General features: G+C 42.3%; 1 protein-coding gene across 1 annotated transcript in view; it reads left to right on the top strand.

Moving 5' to 3' along the window:
* Positions 1-12,487, top strand: part of STARD9 (StAR related lipid transfer domain containing 9) — a 194,258-nt gene that overhangs the window by 163,587 nt on the left and 18,184 nt on the right. The window contains exons 24-28 of the mRNA XM_040332736.1: positions 508-705; positions 966-1,128; positions 1,297-1,446; positions 3,009-3,111; positions 8,681-8,829. Of these exons, the coding sequence (XP_040188670.1) occupies positions 508-705; positions 966-1,128; positions 1,297-1,446; positions 3,009-3,111; positions 8,681-8,829 (763 nt within the window). The remainder of the gene's footprint in view (positions 1-507; positions 706-965; positions 1,129-1,296; positions 1,447-3,008; positions 3,112-8,680; positions 8,830-12,487) is intronic.

A 12,487-nucleotide genomic window follows, 5' to 3' on the forward strand; every position in this document is an offset into this window, starting at 1 on the left:
ATTATTATTGGCTGACCCTGCTTATACAGAATAACTGATTTATTATATTTTCAGCTGTATGTAACTTGTAATACCCTCTTTACATATCTCCCTGCCTATACATTCAGTGATTTAAGAGGTTACCATGTCCATCTTTCTGGATATTGTTTTTATTGTTATTATTTTTATTGTTTTTTTTATCGCCTATGTGTGCTGACCCCATAGGCTTAGCATCAATTTCTCTTTTTTGTGCATGTTTCCTTTTCTATGTATTCTGAACACCTTAAATAAAGAATAATAAAAAAAAGAAATGCTTGTTGCCAGGCCACCATTCTGATCTTGACTCCAGTACTTTCTGGGTCACTGACACCAGGCCAAAACTGGCAGCAAGTAAGGTACCAACTTCTCATTTCATTACTTTCTTTATATAGAATGTATTGACGACTCTAAATGTGCAGGTACGATATATACACTATAAGCAGATGAAACATTAAATTCTTTATATCTGTTTCATCACCCTCTCTCAAGGCATATGAAAGTGATAGAAAATTTACGCAAGGAAAGAGAAGAGAGATTGCAAAGTTTCAGAAGGAGCCGCAGCCTCAGCCCCCAGAAACATCTGAGTGCCTCACAAACATCGTTGTCCTCATTGAGAGATTCTGATTTGCCCAGTCGACGCAGGGAATACCTGCAGCAGCTGAGAAGAGACGTTGTGGATAGCACCAGGTATGACATTGATTAGCTGTCACCATGAGAAGTCTGGACCTATCTAAAAGATCTCATCATTTAGTGTATGGTGTACAACATTCTGAAACATTAGATAAGCTTTAGTCATAATGGTATTTTATAGCAATTATTTTACTGTAGCAGTTATTATGCTGAAACATGAACAAAGGTTATCTTTACTTATACATAATCCTTAGCCTTGGCATAAACAGACAGACACCTATATACATCAATTGACTGATATCCTAATTGTATCTTAGAGTTCAGGAACCAAAGAGAAGGCTATCTCAGTGTCCCTCAGAGATTGAGGCGATGCTGAAGGATTATCAGAAGGCTCGGGAAGAGGCCAGGACTGAGATTGCTAGAGCAAGAGACAAGTTGCGTGAGAGGGCAGAGCTAGAGAAGAGACGTCTGCTGCAGAAGGTGAGAATGAAAGAAACATCTCACATGTTTAAATGTCTGTCTATTAAACACAACATTTATTTCATCACTGAGGTCTAACTGGGATATGGTATAGTAGCTATAAGATGCAAATTTAGAAACATTGCAATAAGCACAATGGACATAAAACTATTTGTGTTACTTTTATAGGAGGATACCAAAATGAAGACACTTGTAAGCACCAGCACTTTATTTACCAATTCTAGTCTGAGTCTGTCCTCAGGGCCAACATCAGGGTACAACAGTGGCATGACGGCCACCCCTGCTAAGGGCAATAAGAACACTTTTAGGGAGGCAAAGGTGAGTATAACACGTGCATTACATTTCTGAACCTCTTCTGTATGTCTTGGCCCTATGCAGAAATGCTTTGTGAGTTACAGACAAGATATCGGATATAAAGCTTTGGTGGCAGCAGTGTTCATATAACACTTAGGCCTTGTACACACGGGCAAACATGTACGATGAAAACGGTCCGCCGGACCGTTTTCAGCGTACATGTCTGCCCGGGGATTTCTGTATGATGGCTGTACACACCATCATACAGAAATCCGCGCGTACTCGATACGCGGCGACGTGCGCGGCCCTGCCAGTTCAATGCTTCCACGCATGCGTCAAAGTCATTCGGCGCATGCGAGGGATGGCGGCCGCTCGGACATGTACGGTAGGTCTGTACAGACGACCGAACATGTCCGACGGACAGGATTCCAGCGGGCTGTTTCTAAACAAGTTTGGAAATATTTGCCCGCTGGAAAAAGGCCCGGCGGGCAAATGTACGCTGGAATCCTGTCCGCTTGGCTGTACAGATGACCGAACATGTCTGCTGAAACTGGTCCGCGGACCTGTTTCAGCAGACATGTTCGGTCGTCTGTACAGGGCCTTATGCTGCTTACATATAAACTTTTCTGACCTGTTACGGTAACATCAGAAAATTAATGCAGTATTAATTTTTGCCCTGCCTGCACTGGGCATTTTGTGAGTTAGTAGGTCTTTTCCCCATTTTCCCTCCCTGCTATTTGTATGACACTGCAGTATTACTGATAGAGCTGTTATGCTTTATTTCCTATAAATCCATTTCCTGGAATTTGCATTTTCTGCTTGGTGGGGTATCTACTGCCAGATGTGTAGTGAAGAGAGCAGCCACTCTGCATAAAAACTGTCCATTAAATGCTCATGTAACATTTTCCTACATACAAAGAGCAGCGGCACAGATTTCGACGATGAAGTGGCCTCTGTTTTACCACTCGATGTGTCTTTTTTTAGCAAGTGAGTTGAGTCATAGCTCTGGTTCCACCTGAGGCACTGAAAAGTGAAGTACTCACAAAGTGGCAGCCTCCTTTAAGTTCTGGGGGAAAAAAAGCAAACTATTGACATACGATGACATTGTTTGAGGGTCGAGACATAAATAAAATAGCAAGAGTCCTGTCCTGAAGCACTGTGAAAATCCAATCCTATAGCAGCGCTCCTGTCAGTCCATTAGATTATGGCCAGCATTTATATGTTAAAAACATTTACTTTTAACATTTATATGTTAAAAGTGAAGTACTCAAAGTGGCAGCCTTCTTTAAGTTCTGGAAATAAGCAAACTATTGACATACGATGACATTGTTGGAGACATGTATAATTAAAATACTAAAGATCTGTGTCGATATGTTTTTGTTTGTCAGACAGATTTTGTATTCCCATACTATGAGAGTGCAAAAAAACGTTTTAAGCAGTTCAAATGCACCTTTCAATACATTCTGAATTATTTCAGAAGCATTTCAGACTTATATCATTAGATGCTAATAAAGTACTAACGTCCCTGTGAAAATCTTTGTGTGCTCACTGGAAGGACTCAAATTTTTGTTTTGCTTTTATTATAGACTTCACCAGTGGGCTTGGACTTGGAAATGGGTTCTGGAAGAGGAAGATCTGCAGTGAGAAACGGTTTTCTTCTGGTCCCCACTCATAATGCTTCAGTGCCTGGTATGTGACCCACAATACACTGTACACAATGAGGATGATGGGCAGTCGAAGTCTGGCAAAAAGTAATACATAGCATAAATCTAAGATATGCTCAGTAATAAGTCATCCCAAAGGTGATATTTTAGTATTTGGCAGATGCTGGAGACTGTGTCGAGCTTGGGCATAGATTAAAAGAAACCAGCCCCAGTACAGCCTAAAAATAAAACGGCAACTCTTGACTGTTATACTCATTCACATCCTATCTCCACTGCTGCCCCCTGCAAACTTACCTGGTCTATGCTTGCCTTCCTAGGTTGAATTATGCCCAGCATCACTCAGTCCACTTCCTGTGCTTCCAGCGTGTCAAGGTTTCACCCAGCCCCGCGACTCCCTCCTTTTCACCTGGACTCGCAGGAGAAAGCTGCAAAGAGTTGCACCACATTAGACTTTATAAGGCATTTGACATGCTGAAAAGCAAATTGCTAATGCTTAGAGAGGCCAGCTTGGTTCTTTACAGATGTAAAGAGAAAACAAATGCTGTCTTCTGTGTGGGCCATGAGGCATGTACAGAGTAGATCATAGAAGGTTGGTTATTTTACCTGCCGTACATATAACAATATTTTTTTTAAACATGGTGCTTTTAGTTTCACTTAAAACCATATGTTCTGCATATCTTGCAAAATCCACTAGTAGTATCTTTGCTACTGAGTTCCAAATAGCCATATGGGGTTCCCATCCCCTAAATTACTTGAATGTTTAATCCAGTTGGCGATAAACCGAGATAAAACTGTAGAATTCCATGCTTACACAGCCCTTTTTCAACCATCTTTCTCACCCATGAAAAGGAGCAAGAGACTGCCTGGTTTCTTCCAGAACACCAGCTCATGCACCATTCACTAAATATCTCCAATCCACAACATCAGGTGGCAGGTTTAGCAGTGGTGGCTGCATTCAACGCTTCTACTCCTCACCTATTCGGGTTTTGTATCTTGCCTTCTTGGTAAGGTCGAACTAGAAGCTAGCCTCTTTTCCGGTGCTCCATCTGAGGATACGGGTATCTTTTCTTTCCTACAGCCCCTTCTGGCAAAAGCTGACCTACAAGCACTAGTTAATAGCATTATTGCTGCCTTGTGGAGTAAACTTGTGGATTTAAACACTAAAATAATATAGAGTACACACACTGGAATCCTTTGCTCAGCAATTCTCACGGCAGAGTCTGATTTATCAGCTATGGTACAAGCTATATTTAACGCCATACTGGGTAACTTCCAACAGATCCTATCAAGCACGACAGGGTGCACAGAGTGCAGGGCATTCACAGCCTCAACCCATCATAGCCAAGAGATGGGCTACTCTTATGCTGTCACGACCCGGAAAGCGAACCAAACTTTTACCCTGCAATGCCCATCACAGCTAACAGCTCTCTACCACTTCTTTGGAATGTGAAGATCTCCAGCTCCTGGCTTTGCTTCCTCAAAGATCAGAGGCCATTTTCATTGTCTTACACAAGAACCCACCCATAGAGTAAGATCCCAGGGCAGGATTAACACTGCCTTGAGACAGTCTTCAAGCTCAAATGAGCCCTAAACTTTTCCACCCACAGCTAGTATATCACCCTTAATCCATCACATGGTCCTGTGCCACTGCCCTTTTCCCTGAGTAGTCACAGTGGCAGCTAAAGAGTGTTCTTATGTTTGCTCTATAACCCCCCTAGCATCATTTGCTTTCTTTGTTTTATTGATACCTCTCCTCCCAGTGAAATGCAGAGGCTCTTTCAAACAATTGACCGCGGCTGGAGAATTTTATCAGGGGTCTGTTTTATGTCTGTCTATTTAGAATCTGATGACACCTTATCACACCTCATGACTTGTAACTGAAGTATAATTTTCTGTGTGGACTGGCCCTTTAAACATCAATGTTAGTGAAACTATGATGTGAAATATTCGATTATTTTATAATGCCAATGAAGTAATGGCAAATTCAAAGGCACGTATGGCAGTCAGTAGACAATGTCAACACTACTACTGACATGTATTAATGTGCATAATTAAAGTGGTTGTAAACCTCGCATATGAAATATGAACACAGCATATTCCGCTATAGTGTGTTCTTGTCTCAATTAACAGCACTATTGTCAATTCCCTCTGCTGCTTTATTCCTCTGCTATCAGCATGGATCACTTCTGACAATTTTTCCTGACACCAAGATAAAAAAAGGTGACAGGGGAGAAAGCTCCGTTCCTGTGTTCTGTGTGAAGGGGATGTGTATCTCTACTCCTCTTTGAGCTCTGCAGAGTATGATTTCAGCTTTCAGCAAAATTTTGCTGATCACCGCCATTACTAGTGGGAAAAAAAAGCCATAAATCTATTCCCTATTTTGTAGATGCTATAACTTTTGCCTGGTCAGGAAGTGGGTAAATTCTTCTGGGACTGAAGTGGTTAACGTCATCAGTAGCTAATAATAATCAAATTCTAATCTGCAGTAGCATGGTAATTAGGATTGACTTATACCGGTAATTCAGCAATTTGCGCTTGTCCTAGGGTGTATGGTACATCTTTTATACAAGAGCGCTATAAAACAACAGATTGGACTAAAATTTTGGGGGTGCACTGCAATACCCACCAGTGTAATCAGCACTAGTATACTCAGAATATTTCCACCTTGTTAACTATTTTTCCTACAGGTGAACAAGCACCAGGGCCGCCATCAGGGGGGTACAGGCAGTACACCTGTAAGGGGCCCGGAGGTCCCCAGGGGCCCGGATGGCAACCCCCTTTAAAAAAAAAAGGTCCGAAGGTCCCCAGGGGCCCGGAGGCCCATAGGGCCCCATATGGCAACTCCCCTGTTTTTATTTTATTTTTATTAAAAAATATATATATTTTTTTTATTATATTTTTATTTTTTATTAACCACTTGACCACCGGGCCTATTCTGGCACTTCTCTCCTTCATGTGAAAATCACAATTTTTTTGCTAGAAAATTAATCAGAACCCCCAAACATTATATATTTTTTTTTAGCAGACATCCTAGGGAATAAAATGGCAGTCATTGCAATACTTTTTGTCACACCGTATTTGCGCAGCGGTCTTACAAGCGCACTTTTTTTGGATAAAAATCACTTTTTTGAATTAAAAAATAAGACAACAATACATTTTGCCCAATTTTTTTATATATTGTGAAAGATAATGTTACGCCGAGTAAAATGATACCCAACATGTCACGCTTAAAAATTGCGCCCGCTCGTGGCATGGCGTCAAACTTTTACCCTTAAAAATCTCGATAGGCGACGTTTAAAAAATTCTACAGGTTGCATTTTTTGAGTTGCAGAGTAGGTCTAGGGCTAGAATTATTGCTCTCACTCTAACGATCGCGGCGATACCTCACTTGTGTGGTTTGAATACCGTTTTCATATGCGGGCGCTACTCGCGTATGCGTTTGCTTCTGCGCGCGAGCTCGTCGGGATGGGGCGCTTTAAAAAAAAATTTTTTGTTTTCTTATTTATTTTTATTTAGTTTTATAATTTTTTACACTGAAATAAAAAAAAAAAAATTGATCACTTTTATTCCTATTACAAGGAATGTAAACATCCCTTGTAATAGAAAAAAGCATGACAGGTCCTCTTAAATATGAGATCTGGGGTCAAAAAGACCTCAGCTCTCATATTTAGACTTAAATGCAAAAAATAAAAAAATAAAATAAAAATGTAATTTTTTCAAATGACAAAAAAAAAAATGTTTCTTTAAGAGGCTGGGCGGGACTGACGTTTTGACGTCACTTCCGCCCAGCAGAGCTATGAGGATGGGTGAAGGAGATTTCTCCTTCAGTCCCGTCCCCGCTCAGCTGCCGGACACATCCGATCCCCTCCGCCGCTACCGACGGCTCCGGTAAGCGGCGGAGGGTGCGGGAGAGCGGCGGGGCACTCTCCTGCCACCGATAACGGCGATCTCGCGGCGAATCCGCCGCGGAGACCGCCGTTATCGTGTACACCACCGCCCCCTGAAAAGATGAATATCTCGGTTGTGGCAGCAAGTGGTTAAAGGGCCAATTTTTTTTTTTAGAGGTCCCCAGGGGCCCGAAGGCCCCCAGGGCCCCCAATGGAAGGGGCAATTTTTCTTTTTTAGGGGTACGGGGGGCCCCGGAGATCCCCAGGGCCCCAGATGACAACCCCCCTTTTTTTTAATAAAAAAAATATATGTATATATATTTATTATTATTATTATTATTATTATTATTATTATTATTAAAGGGCCCAGAGGGCCCCGGATGGCAACCCCCTTTTTTTTATAAAAAATAAATGTTTTTTTTATATACATTTTTTTTATATATATATATATATATATATATATATATATATATATATATATATATATATATATATATATATATATATATATATATATATATATATTTTTATATATATATATATATTATTTTATTAAAGGGCTCAGAGGGCCCCATGTGGCAAACCCCCTTTTTTTATTTGTTTATAAATGTTAATTTTTTTATTTTTGTTTATGTATATTTATTTTTTTATGTTTTTATTAAAGGGCCCAGAGGTCCCCAGGGCCTTGGATGGCAACCCCCCCTTTTTTTTTTTTTTATAAATGTTTTTTTTTTTATATATATATTTTTTTTTATTAAAGGTCCCAGAGGTTTCTTTTTATTATTATAATTATTATTAAAGGACCCAGAGGTTCCGGATGGAAACCCCCCTTTTTTGTAATTTTGTTTTATAAGAAAAAAAAATCATGTGTGTGTGTGTGTGTGTGTGTGTGTGTGTATATATATATATATATACCGTAATTATTCGAGTATAACGCGCACACGTGTATAACACGCACCCCTAATTATCGATTAAAAATCGGTATAAAATCATTGTAATTGCCAAAAATCATTTATTGTATGTCCAGCCATGTCCCCCGGCGGCAGGGGGAAGTATTCTATTCTAGTATCGGCGTTATTAGCGGGAGTACGAGTACTCCCTCTAATACTCGGTATCGGTCCCGCCAATGCCACCCCACCCCAGTCCTCGTTTATAACGCGCACCCAAACTTTGATTTCTTTTTTTGGTATAACATTTTGCGCGTTATACTCGAATAAATACGGTGTATATATATATATATATATATATATATATATATATATATATATATATATATATATATATATTTTTTTTTTTAATATATATATTTCTTTATTTTTTATTAAAGGGCGCAGAGGTCCACAGATGGCTACCCCCCTTCTTTATATATATTTTCTTTATTTCTTCTGTCTTTTATTAAGGCCCCCCCCCACTTCTCAATTCGCAGCAGCCCCCCCCCCCCGTTCTCAATTTCAGGCGGGAGCACCCCCCCCCGGGTTCTCTGCTCCAGGGGGCCCATGCCTGAAGCTGTGTAAGGGGCCCCATAATTCCTGATGGCTGCCCTGACAAGCGAAACGCATTGGTATGAACAGGGATGTAGTGGCACTGTGAGCAGATTATTCCCCTGATAAGATGTTTAGCCACAAGAATTAAAAAATTATTTCAGTTTGTCAATTGGAAAATGTGCCAAGAGACTTGCTAGATATAACCAATCGTCTTTCTTTTTAGACCCGAATATAACCCAGCCACCTTCCGATAAAAGCTCAGCAGCTGAAGCATCACCAACACACCGTGCTCGTCCACACACTCCCCTCCTACGTACACCCGTATTATATCAGGATCTCGCCACTCAGGTTCAAGCCAGCGCAATGGCAGAGGTGAGTTCTGTATACAGCATATCATACAATGTATAATATACCCCCCTCTGGCGTTTTGCACCCCAGCTCATCAAGTAAAATGTATTTTTCTTTTGTTGCACTTGGGTGAATTAAGACTCTGCCAGCAAAGTCTTCCTGGGAAAGGTCACCTGAAGGGCCAACTTTGGGTCAAGTTAGTAAATGGCAGTGGCTAGAAATTTAAATAGCTGAATGTAGTGTATATATTAAACTCACCATAATGGATTAAATTCTCAATAGTAATGGTAATTAATGCCCATTGCTACAACTCCCTCATGTGGACTTATACATTGGGAAAACAAGATTAAGAAAAAGAGGAATGATCAAAGGGTAAAGCCTAAGGCCCCTTTCACATTGAGGAGTTTTTCAGGCGGTAAAGCGCTAAAAATAGCGCTGCTATCCCGCCTGAAAAACTCCTGCACTGCAGACTCAATGTGAAAGCCCGAGGGCTTTCACACTGAGGCGATGCGCTGGCGGGAGACAAAAAAATCTCCTGTCAGCAGCATCTTTGGAGCGGTGAGAGGAGCGGCATGTATACCGCTCCTTCACCGCTCCTTCCCATTGAAAACAATGGGAACCGCGGCAATACCGCCCGCAATGCGCCTCTATAGAGGCGCATTGCGGGCGGTATTAACTCTTTATCGGCCGCTAGCGGGGGTTAATACCGCACCGCTAGCGGCCGAATCCCGTGATAATCCCGGCGGTATAGCGCCGCTATATTTAGCGGCGTTATACCGCAACCGCAGCTCCTGCCTCAGTCTCAAAGGGGCCTTAGAAAGGGAGACGAAAAGAAAGAGGAGACCATAAACACCACTTGTTATCCAATTGCTGCTCATCAGCACTTGGCCAAATACACAAGAACGGGTAAACTTTGTATACATCTCATTAATGTGATTGTAAATTTTTGTATGTGCCAGAAGAAGAAAATTGTATCCATACTGCCTGTATTTGTATTTGGTAAAAAATTGCCATATTTATTATTCCACTTGTGTCTCCATTCATCAGCCTCTGTGATTAACTGAATTTGCTTTTGAGCTTCCAATATAAAAGCCAACATGCAGCTAGCAAAGTCACTTCTGAGGTAGTGTTTTAAAAAGCACTGAAGCCTATCGATCAACATAGTAAACCCAGGCAACTATTATTTCTAAAAGGAGAGGTCAGCAGTGGACATCTGTGTATTTGTCAGAGCAGTTTAAGAGGCAGAGAACATGCCTTTTACTATGATCAGTTTTACTACCACTAAGGCCTCTTTCACACGGAGCGGACCGTTTTTGTGTCCGCTCCGTGTGTGTCCGTCGGCTCAGCGGGGATCATCCATAATCCCCGCTGAGCTGTCGGCGGACAGGGCGGTCCCCGCACCCTGTGCAGAGACCGCCCTGTCTTTCCTCCGCTCTCCCCTATGGGGAATCGGATGAAGCCGGACGGAAGAAAAATAGGGTTTTCTTCCGTCCGAAAAACCGGATCCCGACGGACGCGGATGGTTGCGGACGTTATCGGATGCTCCATCCGCTAACGGACGCGATCCCATAGGGATGCATTACAAGTCCGTAAACGGACTTGTAATAAACGGACGAACGGTCCGTCAATGTGAAAGGGGCCTTAGATTGCCACTTACCTGCTAAATCTGGAGTTGTGCTTTGGTATAGACCAGCGATATGTAATTAGCGGACCTCCAGCTGTTGCAGAACTACAAGTCCCATGAGGCATAGCAAGACTCTGACAGCCACAAGCATGACACCCAGAGGCAGAGGCATGATGGGACTTGTAGTTTTGCAACAGCTGGAGGTCCGCTAATTGCATATCCCTGGTATAGACCAAGGAACTTTTAGGCCTCATGCCCACGGACGTTTTTACAGCCACTTTTAGGAGCAATTTTCACAGCTTAAATACGCCTCTCCATGTTAGCCTATGGCCTCATGCCCACCAAGGCGTTTAGGAGCTCTGTAAGTGGCATAGGCATTTAAAGCTAAAAAAAAAAAAAAAAAAAAAACAGGACCAGTGCGTTCTAAGGCTCTAGAGCAAGAAAAATGCCAGACACAGGTAAAATGTGTTAAACAGCATTTCTCTGCCTCTATTCAAAATCAATGGTTCCCTATTGGAGCCCATTGATTTGAATAGAAGTTGCACCAGAAGTCTGATCAAGATTATCTTACTTGCGATGTGACTTGTGTGCTGAGAATCTTGAAAGGGATCCCATTGAAAATGTAAAAAATGTTTTTTGCATGAGACAACCCACCCCCCCCCCCCAACATGATACCAGACCCTTCGGTCTGGTATGGATCTTAAGGAGAACCCTCCATGCCCAAGAAATGGCGTAGGGGTCCCCCCAAAATCCATACCAGACCCTTATCCGAGCATGCAGCCCGGAAAGTCGGCAAAGGCAAGTGCGTGAGCACCCCCCTCCCGGACCATACCAGGTCACATGCTCTCGACATGGGGGGGTGGGTGCTTTGGGACAGGGGGGCCCTGCACCCCCCACCCCAAAGCACCATGCTGATGAGGACAAGGGCCTCTTCCCGTCATCCCTTGCCGTTGGTTGTCAGGGGCTGCAGAGGCTTATCAAAATCTGGAAGCCCCCTTTAACAAAGGGGCCCCCAGATCTTGGCCCCCCACCCTAGGTGAATTAGTATGGGGTACAAAATGAACACACTACACAGGTTTCTTTTTTTATAAATCTTTTTTATTGGTGTTAAAGGCACGTACATTAGTACACAGGTTTTAAAGTATTTTATTAAGGCAGCTCCGGCTCTTCTCCCTCTTCTGGTGACACCTTCTCCCTCTGCCGGTGCTTCTCCCCTCTCTGGTTCTTTTGCTTTCTTCTTCTCTATAGAGGATTGGCCTAGGGTGTCAAAAATCCTTGCACCAGCCCTGTTTTGACTTTATTATATACAAAAAAATTCTCAAACACATTGGCAGGCACAATGGTCCATCCCCCCAAACATCTATAAAAAATGTGGGTTAAAAAGGAGTTGACAACATTGTCACTCACACTCAGCTCACAGGGTGCCACTCACACAAACAAGCATATCACAGTAACCCGAAAAGACTTCCTTGTATCTAAGCCTTAGTTGTAACTTCCACAGCTGGTATTTATCAAGTAGGTGTTGGCTGATTGTAATGGCTTCCTCGTGGTTGACATTGTAAAGTCAGTCCCGCCTGAGAACAGCATACAAAACACACTGGTCCGATGGAGCACATGGTGATTCTTGGCATCATGTAGTGCTGCCTACATCAATGAGTTTTGCATACTCCAATGTATGCTTTGTCAGGATGTTTGAAGATGCCATTTCTGCGCCACAGATTCCAATGCTAGGTTACAGCCTATTGTTAGATATACCTCTCAATATATTGTTTTTTTCTCTTCCCATGATGTATCATTTAGCCTTAGAGCTGGGATTTCATAGCTTTGTTAAAGTTAGTGATGCCCTGAATTGGGCAAGTATTGCTCGGCATATTATGACCCCCTACCTAGACCTCTAAGGCTTGGATACAAGGAAGTCTTTTCAGGTTACTGTGATATGCTTGTTTGAGTGGCGCGCTGTGAGCAGAGTGTGAGTGACAACGCTGTCCACTCCTTTTTGACCCACATTTTTTATAGATCTATGGAGGGATGGGCCATTGTGCCTGCAATGTGTGTGAT

Source organism: Rana temporaria, chromosome 13 (assembly GCF_905171775.1).
Source record: "Rana temporaria chromosome 13, aRanTem1.1, whole genome shotgun sequence".
Taxonomy (NCBI): domain Eukaryota; kingdom Metazoa; phylum Chordata; class Amphibia; order Anura; family Ranidae; genus Rana; species Rana temporaria.